At 39.5% G+C, this 18,740-nt stretch overlaps 1 protein-coding gene across 1 annotated transcript in view; it reads left to right on the forward strand.

Moving 5' to 3' along the window:
- The first annotated feature begins 5,954 nt into the window (after positions 1 to 5,954).
- Positions 5,955 to 18,740, forward strand: part of LOC118367109 (fidgetin-like) — a 36,047-nt gene continuing 23,261 nt past the window's right edge. The window contains 2 exon segments of the mRNA XM_052493833.1: positions 5,955 to 6,100; positions 6,913 to 6,947. Coding sequence (XP_052349793.1) covers positions 6,923 to 6,947 — 25 coding nt within the window. The 5' untranslated portion in view covers positions 5,955 to 6,100; positions 6,913 to 6,922.

Consider the following 18,740-nt stretch of genomic DNA (forward strand, 5'->3'; position numbering starts at 1 on the left):
AACAGTATGAAAACAGTATGGGAGATGTACGGTATGGTACAAATATATCGTTATACTGATACTCTGAGAGCATTCTGCTACAGTGTATGTTTAAAAATCTGTCAGAAGCTTTCGAGACCCAGTTCAGTTTTACTCCTCAGAGCTTAGATATTTCATTGAGTCCATCCAACTGAAGTGCTATTGAATCTAGTGTAAACCATAGGGATTTTGTCCAGCCAAGTAATATTCCTCTCAACCTTGCCGCAGTTACCCTGTCAGTAGATCCATGATTACTGTACCCTGGAGTGGACCGAAAAAAAGCGGAGTATTCTAGAGTTTAAACTTGTGGTATAGTCACAACTGCTATTCTTATCTGCATTCCATACAGAAACATGCTGTTCTTTGCAGATCTCTGCAGTGCTTTTTTTTATTAAACCAAACACTAATGTCAATAAGTGAATGCATTACCAGTACCATTGTATCATTCCGATTCATTCATAGTTGATCATTTGGATAAACACTACTGAGGTAAAACATTAAAACAGTGGTGTGGGAGTGGAGATTACCTGATTTTGTTCAAGTGTACATTTGATTGAGGACCTGATGGCTGCATTGCAGTGGAGCGAGAGCATAGCTACTTGAATATCGAGCACAAACAGTATAATCTCATCACAGTAAAACTCCAAATGTCCCTACAACAAACTTCAGCTGTCATTTACACTAGATCGTTTTTTTGAACATAAGTTAATGTGAGCTTGTATGTATGCTGGTTTCAAACCTAACAACAGGGGGTTTGGAGAGTGAGCACCAGCTAACTATGACGGCCATTTCTAAAAATGTCAATTAAGAAGAACAAGCACAGTGATTTCAAGTAGTAAATTGAATGGATTGTGGCGCCCACTGGAATAGTTTGCAGCAGCAAACAACATCTGCTGTATTTAACATTGGTGCACAATGCTGAAAAGTGACAATTGCTTATCTCCATGGAGATCAATAATGGGTACAGGATCACTGTGTAAAGTGTCTGCAGGTTTAATGCAGATAGGATGTCATTATTATTTTCTTTCTCATAATGACGGTCATTATGCACGGACACTGATTGAATTCCATTTGTTACCTGCGTTTGAGCCTGGGTGGAATAATTACCATTTAAGTATCTCCATTAAAATTCATACATGAAATGCTCATGCCCAAACCTCCTGTTAAAAATAACTCAAATATTCTTTGCATGTGAAATGAATTCGATTATTACCCCAGGCCTGTTTTAAATACCTGATTAAAGAATAAAGTCTAACTGTATGAAATGTGTTTTCCATGTGTTGCTTTTTTTTGCTATCATTTCTCAGAAGATGCACAAAGAACAATAAGAAGAAATCACTGGTAGACATTCGCCATCTTTCTCAGCCTTCTCACTTAATTAAAATGGATCTTCTGGTAAATGTAATCAATATCTAGCACCCAGTCTAAATTGGACATAGCAGTGTTGGATAAACCTAAAGCATATCCCATAAAGATCAGGCATTCCAACAGTTCTGTGCACGAACCATTAGACGATGCCATTTTGACAACAATTGCTGCATATTTGGGAATTGAATGTGGTTGTGTGTTCCATTTTGACAACAACTAAAGCCATCAAATTATGCCATCCGTTTTATGCTGGTGATACTGGACAAACGATCAATTCGGCATTACAATGCTGCACGGGGATGATGACAGGTGAAATAGTTATTTTAAACATCTTAGAGTCATTGGTCTATACAAATGTGTTTGTTTATCCCTGGGCGCATGCATTCAGCACCAACAAGAACATGTCACTTCTCATTTCCTGTTTTATTGGCGTTCACCCCTGCACATATTTACCCAAGTGGAATTAAGTGTGCTTGTGTAGCAGGTAAATAAGGCATGCACTTCCCTAATACAGCCATCCTGCTGTAGCATTCTGCTGTGGCTGAGCGTTGAGGCTGCAGAGGAAAACACGGTGGGGATCTGGTGAGACCCAATCAATCACTGACAGATTACTGGTAAAGCCACTTCCAGACCCATTCAAGAGGGACAAATGTAGAATTGCAACTGAACAACTTCTAGTTTTAAGCCAACAGTGGGTCTTCCTGGTTATTTATCAACGTCATTGCTGGTTAGCAGCACGGCTCGCTGTGCAACTGTAGTTCAACAGCAGATAGAGCCGAGTGGCAGCACAGCTTTGAAAGGAGTGTTTATGCCCTTAGCTGTGGCACTGTCAGCCTTGTGGAATTTACTGTAAATCACATTGCTTTTATTGCAAGATTTAGTAGCTTATCCTCTATGGGCTCCATTCACTTCAAGCTTGTCCCCATTAGGATTTTAGCCCCAGTCCATAAAGGGACTTGGCTACACATCATGAAATAATGTGAGAAAGCAAACCTTTTATTTTTTTTTCATTTTTCTGTTATTTTCTACCTGGACTCTTCAGCACCCATTGAGTTTTATTGTGGAGGTTGCTATAGACTTTTAGTCTTTATCAAACCACTTCCTCCTCCCAAACTCTCTTATCAACCCCCCAGAGGGCCACACAAATCACGGTTACTTTATATTTCTATTCATGGACCTTGGTGATTTGCACAAGCTTTATTTGTTAAGATGCACCTGAGGACGGCATTTTGAAATGACACAGCGCAGTGCTTACTCTAAGTATAAGAGGTACAAGAAGGAAGTCAATTAGAGTGATATTAACAACATTTACCCCCCCACCCCCCCACCAAAAAAGCTCAAAGGCAGCTAAATATTTCATTTAAGGCATAATATTTTGTATACAGTCTAGACTTTAAAGTGAAAACTAATCCATCTGTGTTTTGATAGATAAATGAGATAAGATATTCTTTCTCATCTCTATTAATAGATTGACGTTAAGTTACAGATATGACGCATGTCAAAATAAAAGAGAACAGTCTAAATACAATGAACATAGAACGAGACAATTATCGGATTCCACAAAGCAGGGATCGAGGCTAAAACATTTCCTATTTGTTTAAAGATATCTCGAATGACACAATCTCCTTCTTTGAGAGCAGCCGTTGTTTGGTTTTCTCCAAAGCTAGTGTTTCATGGCAGAAATAATAAACCAAGAGCAGCCACTTTGAAGTGATCAGAGGTGACATAAGAGGCTGTAGGCAGAAGGTTAAAAAACAGCCAGTCACATGCCTCTGCAAACCCCTAACCTTGTTCCTGAGGAGATGAACAATTTTACTGTGAGAGACATATCTTGAGCAAACATTCTAGCCACACTACATTCTCATTGCGTCAAAGAGCTACTTCTTGTTACAGGTGTAGTGGGCCCAGATCGTAACCTCAGATTGATCTAAAATGTACTCTGATTATCATAATGTAGTGGTTTAGTTAAATATAAAGTGCATAATATTGTTAGATTTTGTATTATGCAACCTGTTGTCTATATTATGTATGAACTATTTCATACATAATATGAACTATTTCAGTACATACTTCATATCTTGTATGAACTATTTCATACATAATATGAACTATTTCAGTACATACTTCATATCTTGTATGAACTATTTCATACATAATATGAACTATTTCAGTACATACTTCATATCTTGTATGAACTATTTCATACATAATATGAACTATTTCAGTACATACTTCATATCTTGTATGAACTATTTCATACATAATATGAACTATTTCAGTACATACTTCATATCTTGTATGAACTATTTCATACATAATATGAACTATTTCAGTACATACTTCATATCTTGTATGAACTATTTCATACATAATATGAACTATTTCAGTACATACTTCATATCTTGTATGAACTATTTCGATATGAATCATGTCGCAATTAACATTTTAGCTGATCATGTTACAGTGGTTCATTAATGTAATGTGTTGTAAAATAACATACGATTGTAGCATACAGCATTATTCCTCAACCTATGTGTTGAAAACACTGTATAATACCACATTTACTGGGTTTTGTGTATCGTATTTTGTGAGAAGGATGCATTTCTTTTCCATTAATGAATTATCTCTGAGGGTAATGAATGTTAATTTGGTCAATCCTAATGAATGATTAACAGTAACAGTCATGCACATGAACAAAGGTGAAAACAGGGAGAGAGAGAGAAAAAAAAACAATAATTCCTGATCAATGTTCCTTTAAGTCTCTTAACTTGATCACCCACCGTAGGAGGTTTCAGATAGACATGAGCTGCATCCCTGATATGTGGGGGAGTCGAGATGATGTGTGTATCTACGTGCTGTAGCAAGAGTTCAGGGAGGCAGCTGAGCAAAATAATTTAGAATGTCCTACCTGCTGACACAAGGACAAAAGGCGCAGACAGAACATTCTCATATGAGGGAGGAGACAATGGACGTGGCTACACCTGGAAATGCACTGCGGTTGTTTTATCCCTGACCTCTAGAGCACACAGAGGCGATGTCCCAAATGGCACCCTAGTTCCTATATCGTGCACTACTTTTGACCAGAGCCCTATAGCCCTATGGGCCCGGTCAAAAATCGGCCACAATATAGCCTAGTGATAGGGTGCCATTGAGGACGCAAGCATGAGATTGTCAGAGGCTGTTCTTGGGAGCAGACAGAGTCTGGTAGCCATAGCATTAACTGGGCATTGTAACACTCAGGTAGCGCAATCCCAGCACTGATGAGCAGCAGCGTGTTCTCACTTAATTCCAGGGCTGGAAACATCTCAAGCAGGAGATTAGTACCTGATCTGATTACATCTACTGTTCTGTCTGTACTCTCGCTCCTCCTTTGTGTTCACCTTGTAGGATCTAAATAGCTTGAAGCAATGAACATGAACAGAGACCAATGTTTGTAGTCTCCTTTCTAGAGACGTTTCTTTATCAGTAAACTATCTATTTATCTTGCTCATCCTTTTCTTTCAAATGAACAATGCCAAATTACCTTGCAAAAAACCTTAAGAGATGGAATAAGGAGGGAATGATTGGAAAATTGACAAGCAACACAGAGCAATCAAGGTAGGATATTCTTTCCCACAGGCTGCAAGCTATAGGTATTAGCTTTGCACCGCTGAATCAGTGCAGTTATTACCTTGCAGTGTGTGAGCTGGAGCTGTCATTGGTCAGAGCGGCACAGCAGCTGAGGCTGGGCTGCCTATGTGTACGAATTCTCTAAAGAACTCAGGATCTGCTAAAAGTGGCATGGGGAGGTCTGTGGGGAGTGCTCAAGGCTAAATCAATGCATCACGCCAAGGCCCTTGCACATGAATTTGATAGGACATTGTGGGACTAAGGGTGCCAGGATCCAGATCACGTGTCTAACTGGGGCTACTCCTAGCCTGCCATCCCAATGGGCTAGAGAGACAACCTCCTCCTTTCAAGGAGCTGTGGAATGATACAAGAGAGATGGAATTGGGGATCTAATGATCAATGTCATTTAATGTAACTAACATCATACTGAATTAAGTATTTAGTGAATACATTTCGGAAATCAAGACAAGCAGGGAATATCCAGCATCTATTTTCCCCAAAGATACATTTGACGAGTTTGACAATGCATTACTGTATCCTATGTGTTGTTGTACACCAATAAACATTGTACACAGCGACTTTAATTATAATGAAATGTGTGTAGTAATTATATAATTACCCTAACAGATCAGTTTCAGATACTGGAATGCTATATTTTGATCACCAGTGCATTACCTATTTATTGCCTAATCATTATAGCCTTGGTTTTATAGCCATTTCTAATCATACAGGTGAATATATTCGTTCTTCATACTGAAGTTATATATTTCATGTGAAAATGTATTGTTCATAATGAAGAGCAAATCAATTACCCAATGTTAACGCAGCCTACCAATATATACTGTCACGTCAATGTTTTTGGAAGCGCTTTGAATTTGCCACCTCTGCTAGAATACATGCGCAGTGCGCCGCATTATGCCTTCTGTAGAGCAGCTGTCCAGTGTTTGGAATTCCAACATGGCAGAGGCTGTGGTCAGTCTTCATTTGACTTGGAATGGTTTCAAATCGCAAACAGCCACGCTTAACCTGAACACCCATTCATCAAGCATATCCAGTGGATCGATGTTACTCTAATCTTTGAAGCTGCACTGTCATATATACACAGGTAAGAGTTAATGTGTCTCTATTTTCGATATGAACAATTAAAAAGAAGCGAGGCTGCACTACGTAAGAGCAAGCGCTTTACGGTATGCCCATGGAAGCGTTCTCACGCGTCATGCAGAATTGCAGGTTTAGAATCTCCGTGGTAGTCACATATACAGTTATAACGTATTTAAAATATTTTAGATAGGCATTTACCAAATACAGAAGTACTGCGAAGGATGTGAAGTTTATGCCACCGCTGAGAATCACTCAGGCGCTTGAGCATTTAATGATTTCAGAATCAATCATTGTGTCGAGGGCGATACAAATTGTTTCAAAGTAATTTCCAAGTAAATGCATGTATGATAATCTGAAGATAACACACTTGCCGCGATAACTGCTTGTGTGAGGTTAATAAATACGTACGTTGACATTGCGCTCTTCGTGGAGACAATTGACTGCATGTAATCTATTATTAAAAGTAATGGGACATCATGATGCTTTAATCGCTTCCTCTAATGGGGTAACACAAATATATATATATATATATTTATGTCATCATACGAAGCCTCAACAAGGAACAAGGAGAACTGACATAGGCTTTACACTCGTGGTTATGTGTTTTTCCTCTCCGCATGCTATCCAAGAGATTTAGTTGTTTTTTGTATTTATTTTTTAAATGATATGCATGTAGGTTCAAATGAATACCTGACGAAAGGGCCCACGTTTCAGGCAGTGATATTCGATAGCTGAGAGGAAAAGTGAGAAGCAACCTTTGGAATTGCTCCTCGTGAAAATTCCGATTCTGCTGTTTTCCTTTTCCCTTGTTTTTAGGCTTGAAGACATGATCACTAGCACCGGTATTTATGGTATGTTGGACAATTTCACTTATTGATTTACATGATAACTGGGAGACATTTTCCGGTGCGTTTATGGTGTATGCATGGCTCGTTTTAATGTTGAAAAGTTCAACACTGGATGAGGTAGCAATTTCAGAAATAGTTTGAAATAGAAATATCATGTTTATCATGTGGTTGCACTTGATCACATTTGGGATTTGCTATGATGTTATTTTAGTGTATGTGTTCAAAATTAAATGTTAACTAACCTACACTAGTATGCTACTACTAATAATGATAATAATAACAATAGTAGAGGAATAGCATAATACTGAAACTAGCCTGTTAATAATGATATTAGCCTATTATCAGTTTCACATTGTGTAAATTAGAAGTTTGTGTGTAATTTATCTGTCTTTTGCATTCAAAATGCCTGGTTTTCGCATAATGTTCCATCTTATCTATTTTTGCATGTGTCCTAAAATGTATGTTCTGATGTATTGTCATATTTAATTCACCATTTATCTTTACATGATGCAAAATGCTTCCCCTATCCGCATAAACAAAATGATAGGGAGGGTTTCAGATTGACATCATTTAAAAGTAGTATTTGAGAGTGGGAGACCGGCTCTTATGTCATAGACAAAGTGATTGCCGGATGAGGTCTTTCTTCCACGTATGTTACAAGATCTAATGTATTTTCTCTACTGTTTTGCCTGTTTCTGATTGAATTAAACCAACACATTAGACCACTGGCATTAGCTCCAAATTGAATGGTCATGCAACCAGCATAGTCCAGGGGCTGTTTCCTCATTTAAGACATTCATGCTTATGAAAGTGTTTGGGTTATGAACTCTGTTTTTGTGGTGAAATGAAGGGGTAAGTGGCCCATCAAATCTTTACTTTTTTACATTTGAGCAGACGCTCTCATCCAGAGCGATTCACAGGAGCAATCAGTTAAGTTAAGTGCCTTGCCCGACAGATGTTTCACCTAGTCAGCTCAGGGATTCGAACCAGCGATCACTGGCCCAACACTCTTACCAGCTAGGCTACCTGCTGTGTCAACAGTCGACCTATGCACGTGTTACTAATCAGATGTTACTTTGTATATGCCATTTCTGATATGGAGAGTTGATAAAGGATAGTTATTTAAAACCAATAAATAACATGTTAGCCTACGGTCTGCCTCACAGACGGCAAAAGGTTTGAATTAGAGGAAACGTTTGTGTGTGAACGTTCGCTACAGGCGTGTATTGTGAAGTAGGCCAATGTGTGAGTTAATCAATAAAGGACAATGATCAGCAGCACAACTCCCACATTCTAAAGTGCTGTTTAGGAACCCTCAAATCAGTCTTGTGTTCTGCTGCCTTTTTCCGTTTTTAACATTATGGGAAACTTTGCTCATTCTTTATTTTAATATCATAACATTCACATTCAGCATTGACACATTATTTGTCTTCACCAGAATTGCTTAACCTATTTCTATAGTCTACAGGGGCACATATTACGATCCGCTGCAATCCACAGCACACTCCACACGTTTTAGCAGTTGTTTTGGGGGTTATTAAATACATTCACTACAGATTCATACTTCACATTATAATATTGACACACGAGGATACATTCCGTTTCAGAACTTCTTGGTTTAGCTGTAGGAAGTTTTGATCCTCAAATTGAACACTTGTTTTCTCAATATAGTAATCCAAAATAGTTTTGTTCACACATCTCATTTGCATTTATATGAGAGGGAATTAAATCATCAACAGAGAGCTGAAGTGTGTTTTCATTCCTCTTCAGGAAAATGTACACCACAACCACTTCCATTATGCTGGAGTGTTTTGCTGTAATGTGTTTTCATAAAAGTGGACATGGCCATACAGTACATGTGTGTTTTTTGTTGTTGTATTTCTCACTGCTTTTTCACATGCCTGATGGTTTTAGGTGAAACTAACTATTTGCATTCAGCACTCGCTCTCAAGATGTAGCTGTGTGGTTTTAAAAAACGGTGAATTGAGTGAGCGTTTCTGCTTCCTTTCAACACATGAACATCTTACATTTTACATGTCAGTTATGAGTACAGTATTCTTTCATTTGGCTATTAGTAGCTGAGGATAGAATAGATAAGAATAGATTACTAGGACCTAGTCCCATTAATTACTATGTCCTAACATAGCACCGGCGCCATAGGCTGCTGATAGGAGATTCTCTTTAGTCCTGATTGAACCTTTTTGGCTTCTCCCAGTGTGTGTGTTGACTGCCCTGACAACTCTTGTTTATTTCTCATTTGGTTGCACTTCGGATTGTGGTTGACATGGATCCTCTAGTTGAGTTTTGCACTGCGCTTGATGACAGATGCTCACCACTCCCCTTTTCACCACTCTCTTTTCGTCTTGATGCCTGGCCTGTTGACGTATTAGCAGAGTACTTAATGAGCAAATACTGCAGCGTGATAGAGCTTAGCTTTTGACAGCGTGACAACATTCTACTACAGACTTATTGTTTTTCATTGCATCCGCTTTTCTTGCGACACCCTTCATGATTTGGGGCTTTATATTGGGATGGATACCGTATGCAACTGTTGCAATTAGGCAAACTACATTTGCTGTGTATATTTTTTTTGGAAACATATAGTTAATAACTTTGTCATAAATAATGCAAATGTACATGCACATACTCCTGAATAGTTTAAATACATGTATGGCCATCAGTTTTCTGTGTTGCTTAAACAAATGTATGTCATTTTAGGAATTTTCATTGTTTCTTGTTTTGAACTTTTCTCGACATTACAACCCTATTGATTTTGGACAGCATGTATACGAATCATATAGCAACAGTTAAGCATGCTGCTGATGAAAGAAGAGTGAAACTAGACAACGTCCTTGAAGTCCTAAAAAGGCTTAACGCAGATAAAGCTGTAAGTTTACACCAGATGTATTTGGCGCATGTGACAAAACATTGATTTGCTTTGATAGTACATACATTTGATCAGAATGGTGCTGAGCCAGTGAAATTATATTTTTCATTGTCCACGAAAAGGTATTCTTGACCATTTAGAGTACTGTACAATTCAAATTGTATTCTTCAGCAACCCTTGAGTGAAGAACATAGGATATATATTCTGGATGCTACTCAACAAGATTGGGATGCTAGTCAATACGGTGATCTGTTGTAGCTCAGTTGGTAGAGCATGGTGCTTGTAACACCATTATAGTGGGTTCAAATCCCAGATCCACCCATATGTGAAATCTATACATGTGGGGCTGTGTTTTGCTTTGGATAATCATATACCTATAGTTAAGCATACTGCTGCTGAAAGAGATGTGAAACTAGGTAGTGCTTTGGATAAAAGCAACTGCTAAATGGCATACAGTGCCTTCAGAAAGTATTCACACCCCTAGACTTTCTCTACATTTTGTTGGGTTACAGCCTGAATTTAAAATGTATTACATTTAGATTATTTTGTCACTGGCCTAAACAGAATACCGCATAATGTCAAAGTGGAATTATGTTTTTAGATTTTTTTTGGTGTAATTTAATTAAATATGAAAAGCTGAAATGTCTTTAGTCAATAAGCATTAATCCCCTGTGTTATGGTAAGTTCAGGAGTAAAAAATATGTTTATCAAGTCACATATCGCAGAGTGAAAAGAAGGAGGCCTGTACAGAATAAAATATTCCAAAACATGCATCCTGTTTGCAACAAGGCACTAAAGTAATACTCCAAAATAATTTAGCAAAGCAATTCACTTATTGTCCTGAATACAAAGTGGTATGTTTGGGACAAACACATTACTGAGTACCATTCTCCAAATGTTCAAGTAGAGTGGTGGCTGCATCATGTTATGGGTATACTTGAAATTGTTAAGGACTGGGGAGTATGTCAGGATAAAAAAATGATCAGAATGGGGCTAAGCGCAGGCAAAATCCTAGAGGAAAACCTGCGTCAGTCTGCTTTCCACCAGACACTGGGAGATTAATTCACCGTTCGGCAGTACAATAACCTAAAAACAAACCCATAATCTACACTGGAGTTGCTAACCAAGAAGACAGTGAATGTTCCTAAGTGGCCGAGTTACAGTTTTGACTTAAATCTGCTTGAAAATCTATGGCAAGATCTGAAAACAGTTGTCTATCAATGATCAACAACCGTTTGAAAATAATAACGGGGAAATATTGTTCCATCCAGGTGTGCAAAGCTCTTAGAGACTTACCCACAAAGGTGATTCTAACATGTATTGACTCAGGGATGTGAATACTTATGTAAATGAGATATTTCTGTATTTCATTATCAATGAATTAGCATAACTGTCTAAAAACATGTTTTCACATTGTCATTATGGGGTATTGTGTGTAGATGGGTGAGAGAAAAAAATCAATTTAATAAATTTTGAGTTCTGGCTGTAACATAACAAAATGTTGAATAAGTTAAGGCGTATGAAAACCTTCTGAAGGAACTTTATATTACTATTATATATGATACCACCACATTCTCTTCTCCTTGGAGCAACAAGTCCTCACAAAACATAGAAGGCACAGAGCCTTATGATATTGACATTTCTGTCCCCTCTCATTATGATATAAAACCTCTGGTCAAACATGTTTGATTTTTTTAGCCAATATTTGAGATACTTTTCACTCTAGCATTTTCTTAACCAACACCATACATGATGATATATCATACATATGCTGTATGCATACACTTTCATAAGTTATGCCGTTGAATTGTAGAATATAGCTGTTTTGAACACACTCATTCCACCTTTTCAGATGCTTGGGAACCCTGTCCTACAATAAATAGCCCTACTGCTTCTTATTAACACCAAGTATAGAGATCGTAGACTACAGACAGTCTGGTAGAACCATAATGAAGCAGTGGGATTTCACCGCTGTATGTAGATAGTGTACCTTCCTCCCTCAGAGTGCTACAGTATAGGGTGCATTATGATAAGTGAGGGCTCGTATTGGCTTCAGTGGAAGATGTGACCAGAGTCATTTCCTGTGACATGGTGTGTGTATGAATAAGGCTGACAGGGTTTTATTGTCCTTTAATAGTGACAATTAAAGTGAGCTTGTGACTAACTTAAGTAACTCCTGTGTAAACACCCCCTGGGAGGTCTGCGGGGCTGTTGTAAATTGATAACACGCTCATCCGTACTGACAGATACATTTGTCAGCAACTGTAACAAATCCCATTCAGTCTCTCCCGTCTCAATTCTAGACAAAGCCTTGTGCAAATGAAACCAGTACAAGGTTGTCATCTTTAAGCAAATATGTTAAGTGTTGTCTTTCGTGCTTTTCGTCTGAAAAGCGAGGGAGAGCCCAAGGGAGTGAGACTCATGCAAATAGAACAAATCCCATCTCTTCTCAGAGCAGCATCCCCCTCTTCTCTCTACCTCTCCCTCTCTCTCTCTGTCTCTTTCGTCTCCCTCATGGCAACTTGCTATGTTATCTTTGTGTGTGTCTCGGTGCGCTGACAATTTCTCCAGTGATCTAAGTTGGGGTGCATTAGAAAGTGGAAACAGCTGTCTGTTGCTATACTGAGAGACGTGTGTGCTCTACTGCAAAGACGAAGGATCATGAATCCTTGACATCCTCCCCTCCCACCCCTTCCACCATCTCATTTAGACACAGGGACTGTCTGCTCACTGTGTTTTTTGTTTGTTCTGACTGACAGCATAGCATAGACATTTTCTGAAATGCATGTGGGTCCATTATCAGTTGCTTGGGCTTACACTTCACATCTCCTTCCTTCTGCCCTGTTCTCTTATTCATGTACACTTTCTGGATCTAAAGACAAACGTTTCTATTGAGATCCTTCGTACACTTAATACACTCACACAGGGATAACACTGGACATTAACTGACTCCATTATCATACACCTGGTTTTATATCCAACAGATGTGGTTTAGTGTAGGCTACTTCTTATTGTGGCTATTGTGTTACTTCCATAAACTCATAGTGGTATTCGTTTGGTCTTAAAAGGCACTGGGTCCATTTCTTTTGAAGCCCTTGTCTTTTAAGGGGTTTAAACCCCAATTCAGATATATGCTTGACATTTACTTTACGTGTTGTGGAAAGAGCAGCGTTTTTCAAACAGTTGTTTTATTCAACCTTTTCTGAAGATTAGCAGTTGACTGTTGTGTTTTAGTGTATTTAGAGCCAGGTTACCTCTAACCTTACCCTCACCTTAACCCTAGCCATCACCCTTAAAACCATAACCAGTGGCTTTAGAAAATAGTCAAATGAGGAACGTTTGCACATAGAATTGTAATATGCATACATCCTGCAAGAGAATAGTACGAATGATATCCTTTAGGCATGATACCAGGTAGCAGTCAGTCATTATCACATCAATTGTTTGACTGACCAACATGTTAGTCTGCATAACCTCATCATCCGTCCTGGTCTTTTATGTAGATCCTACTATTCCACAGTATGCTGAGCTTACTTAGTGACCGGTAATACCTTAAAATGATTTCAAAATTCCTACAGCAAAATTCCTCGCTCAGGCCATGTATGTCATACAGGGTCATTTAAATCATTGAAATGTATCGTAACGTTAAAGCCCTTTTCTTGCCATTTGAAACAATGAAATGTAGGGTTTTGTTTCATGTCGTTCACATAAGCCTGTCTCTGTCTCTCTGCACTCATAAAGAGTGGAGGCAGCACAGAGTCTATTGGGGATTGGTTAGAATAGACAATCCCCAGGTGTACAAAACTAGGTTTTAGCGGTAATGCTTTTAACCTGGACTTGTAGGAGATTCGTATGCATTCATAGATTTGCTTCAGTAATGATCATACCCCCAGTGGCAGTGAGAGAGACATTTTTCCTAAATCACTGAGGTCCTCATTACACTGTTTACATTTTAATTAGACATGCAAAACTTTTGATTTCTAATGGCCATAATGATTGGAGATTTTCTCCTCTTTAGTTCAAGGGAGGCAGAGGCTCCACGCGGATCATACCGTTATACTGTAATGGCAGGAGGAGCCGTTCCTCTGATGACAGCTCACCATGCTAGGAAATATATTTTTAAAGGCCCAGTGCAGTCAACATTTGATTTTTGTATCATATTGTACAACATCTGATGAGACTAACATTGTAAAAGTCAGATTGTTGTCAGTCAGTTTTATTTCCTGATAGTTGCAGGCTGAAAGTACAATCTACATAGGACCTAATCAGCAGGTTTGCATGGGCGGGAGTTTTTTTGGCTTTCCATGGTGACATCACCATGCGGTAATATACCAATATCAAAAAGAGATCCAAATCTCTCTGCCAATAACAGCTAGTTTTCGGTTTCCACCTCCCTACTCAGACCATGCCTGGAGCTGGCCCTGAGTGCTCTCTTAAACATGTTTGGGCGAGGCAAATTATTGTCAAATTGTTATCATATCAAGAAATATTCAAACAAGTTTGATATGTTTAAAATTACAGTACATTCTTATGTATTAAAAGTTTTGCTCTTGCAAGGACTTGTATAGATGACTGGATGTGGCTCCCTAAAGCCGATCTTGCCATGTGAGGTAGCCGATGGGAATGGCAGGAAATTTCAGGCACTCAGGGATTCTATTCAACAAATTCCACAATTTAATGATTTTCAAAATTAGGGACATTTAAAAAATTGTTAGAGTTTATCATTCTGTTCTTGAGTATGTAGCTTAACATTGAACATCCTTGGGCAAAAAGTGAGGCGCTTTTTCCTTCTTCAAGGTGTTTCGCTGCATAATGCTTTTAGAGTTTTCTATAGCATTTGAAGTACCTCACAAGAGGATAAGAGAATATGTTACTGTATTGAAATTCCACTTGTCTTCTCACAAAACACATGCCTAATCATTTGAGCGAGGCCACCATCCTTGGTAGCCTCCAAGCCCATGTATTCAACAAGTCTGGAACAGAACACATACTCGACTCAAGATTCAGGTCAAAGCTTCCAATTAACATTTTGTCTCTTTTTAGAGCTAGGGTAAATCTAAGATCACGCAATTGTTAACATTCTTTTATTTACTATAATATCCTCCTTGAGTGTTTGACATGCATTGTATTATTCCAAGTTCATATTATTTTCTAGTCTCTTCATCTTGGTTAACTTTGTGTTGGATTGCTTTTGGGAACATGGAAGGAGTCTGCATGTGCTGTAATTCAGCCTCCATAATCATAATTTGTAAAATGCCAGGTTGATTTCTTTTAATTAGAGATTTTGCCACAAAAGACGTTAGTAGCTGTACAGCTTCTTAATGACTATACCAGAATAGATTCACATAATGACGCAGTAATTGTGTAATTACTGTAATGAAATGAATGTCTCAATAAAGTTATACATTAATATTCAAGAGACTAGGCATGCGTTTCCGTGGATCTGAAAGTCAATGTTTTAGCTGCTTTTCTGTCTTGGAAATTCCTTCTGGAATGATGAATAGAGTCATCACTTTGACTGGTTAATTGTCTCAAATTGATATTTTGATGTTTCACTAAAGAACACATAAAAGAAGTCAAATCTTAATTAGGAAGATGATCATAGGGAGACGCGCTATCAGTGGTGCTCGCTAACTTCACAGTGATTCATTCATCCTCGGCGGAATTGTGTGGCTGACAGGTTGGCTGGGTGCCATGGACTGGCAGAGAGAACCTTGAGTGCTGGGGAGAGGATGGGTCTGAGAGGCCTGTCTGCAGGAGAGGAGAGCGAGTGAGGAGAGGGAAAGAGAGGGGCTGGTACACTGCCATGGAGGTTTAAGGCATCAGGCTGCGGCGGGCAGGCTGTGTGTCTGCGGTGTCAGTGACGTGATGATATCAACCAGTGCAGGGGTGAGTGAGTGCTACTGGCGGTGGCGGGTGGGTGGGGAGTGGGGGCTAGACTACGTAGTGTGATTATCTCATCCTGCCTTCTGCACTGGAGCGCGCCACTTTAGAGAGAGACAAATGGCAGACAACCCTGGCTCATCCTAGTCTTTTTCCAAGGCAAATTTCCTACGTCCTGGTTTTCTCTTCGAGTTTAGACTAGGCTGCCCAGTTAAACAAAGTACACAATGAAGCAAATGCTTGTGTCTAAAGTTAGTGTTTTGAAACGGAAAAGATTAGCGCCGAGAACAAAGTGGTGCGTCGCTCTCCGTTGTTTTCATAAAAGCAGAAACGTTTCGCATGAGCAGATGCGAAAAGCAGCCTATTTGTTGCCTGTTGATTGATATTGCTTATTTGGTAGACCAGGTGCAGCAATATATTACTGAACAGTATAATGATCATCCTCAAAAGACTGGAGATGTATTTTATTGGTTAGGATATTGCAAACATCATCCCTCTTACTAACCACCTTCTTCACCCCAAGAAAATAGTGTAAGATGACCCTATTTCTAGCCACAAAGGCACAATATGTTTGGTTTGAAATGAGCTTAAAATGAGTTTCCACAAAGTTCATTTCAGCTCCTGCACAATACAAACACTCACTGTTGCACAGGGATGTTTGTTTTTATACAACGGGTGGGTCTAATCCTGAATGCTGATTGGTTAACACGGTTTGTAAATACTGTACACATAGAATGAATAATGCCCCACTGTGAAACCTTTGACCCCATCTATGTCCTGTGCTCAAATTGTGTGGACTAGGTGTGGATAGACGCAAAGCCAATATATGTGATCAGATATCTAAAGTTACTTGGAATACCATGAGTCCTTTGTCTCTCTCAGCCACCAAGCAGACTATCCCATTGGAAACGGATAGCCATGGAAAGGCTTGTTTTGCGTGTGGCCTATTTGACGTTCCCTCTTAGTGTCCACATGGAATTAGATTAATTTAAACCAGGGGAGAGAAAAAAAAGAGTCCTCATAAAGAGTTCAGCATCATCCTGGAGCTTTATGAGGGCCGACACCTCTTTTGTGTTCATTATCGGGAAATCACCTCAGGGAGTAGTGTTGACTTTGCATGGTCTAAAATAGCTGTTACAGAGCACTGTTCCATGCTCTCTGGTTCACTTAGATTCCTGGGCTCGGGGGAGGGAGGTGGAAATACCCAATCAACGTTTTGCTGAGAAACCTTAAACATTGTGTTAATTCTGTCTGTTTCGAAAAGGGAATCAAGTCAGCTGAAGCCTATATTGGCGGTCTATCCTTCTCTAGTATGTTCTGACCTTTATTCTAGTTAAGCTGGTGCCTGGAGGAAAGTATGGACTCCGAGGAGACTTCGGTACAAACAAATTCCCCCTTTCGGAGAGTGGTTACCCATATTATATTGATCTCATGTTCTCTGATATTGTTCATATTTTGTGTTTGAGGGAGGAACATGATATTGAGTCTGGTTAGTTGACGAACCATCGAATTACTGTAACTGACCAGTTGTCAGTGATTGGCACCCCAAAGTCAGCAGTACATACCGTATTGCTAAATCAAAATGTTCACTTCCAGTCCCGGCGCTCGAGTGTCCTTCCTCTTTAGCCAAGGTGATATTATTCAAGTACTTACCACTCACTTAACTTCACTACCGTTTTCAAGACTAAGTACGACCCAGGTTTCTTTGTTTTGAAATGTGATATTTAAATGTAACAAAGGGAAAAAGTGTTAATTCTTTTTGGAATAAAACAGGAATTAGTCACCAAAGAGGGTTCTTACTCAATAACTATTTCTATCCAAAATATTATCATTTATTAGATTTTTATCAGCACACTTGGCCCATGTATATTTAGCTCTATGCCAAACCCTGACTGAATCTGCACGCCCACATATTTAACCGTATCCCCAGAGCCCTCAGCCACCCCTGTTGTTTCCATTATTCACTCCAAAAGTTTTATGTAGTATGGGAGGCTAGGGGGGGGGGGCGATTTTTTTTTCTGTCTGACTAAATGTATCTAGAGCAAAGTCGCTGTTTTATTCAAAATGTGCTCTGCCTTGGGAGGCAGCGGTTGCATGTAGGAGGAGTGAGTGCTTGGACAGGGGATGAGGCATGTATGGTGGCAGGCTGTGTGTGCCTGTCAATCTGTCACCCAGGCCTAATATTCATCCCTGGAGATACCTGGGGGAGACCCCACCAGCACCCGGTCTGCCTCAGCTGCCGGCCACGCGGTGACAACAGCTTCCCACAGAGAGGGGGAAGTGTCATTGTATATATGTAAACTAGTGACAGATGACCGGAGACATGTGGTCCGTGGACACTAGGGCTGAAAGTAAACAGGACTGCTTGTTTGCCTCTCTCTCCCCTTATCCCTCTCCGTTCTGGACTAAAGAGACAAAACATCAAGCTCCACATCCATGGTGGAATACGTTGACAACAAAGTCAAAGATATGAATAAAAAAGGATTCAAATCATTTGGCATGAAAGGGGCATACTACATGTGGAAGCTTGTGTTTCTTTTTGCTAATAATTGCAAAGGAGTGAAGATTTTGTGTGTAGGCCTTCAGGCAGCTTTTCTAGGTCACAGAGGTTATGAAGGTCAGTGTTACACTCCCAGCAGCCTTACTTCAACCCTCACTCTGGAAGTAGAACATGCAACGTCACATCGAGCCAGAAAGGATGTGGATTCCAGGCCTCAGTGGCCAGAGGCTGCACATGTGGAATCTGCTCGGGTATTTGACCTGAGTGTTTGAAACTTGGAATGCTCCCTGTGGGTTGTTGTTATTTCATGCATACCCAAATGAACAGCTCGGTGATAGCCTTGTGCAGAGCGTTCGCGAATTGTAGAGACTTACTGTTGACTATTCATCAAGGGGACTCGTAAGCCTACCAGCCAAAAGCAGATTTGCTAAACATTATGCACACTAGCTGCAAGAGAGCCAAAATGGAATGAATAAATCAGAAACGTGTTATGAGGGAAATAGTATCTGTAAAACATTGCCCTTTT

This window comes from Oncorhynchus keta, chromosome 34 (genome assembly GCF_023373465.1).
Source record: "Oncorhynchus keta strain PuntledgeMale-10-30-2019 chromosome 34, Oket_V2, whole genome shotgun sequence".
NCBI lineage: Eukaryota > Metazoa > Chordata > Actinopteri > Salmoniformes > Salmonidae > Oncorhynchus > Oncorhynchus keta.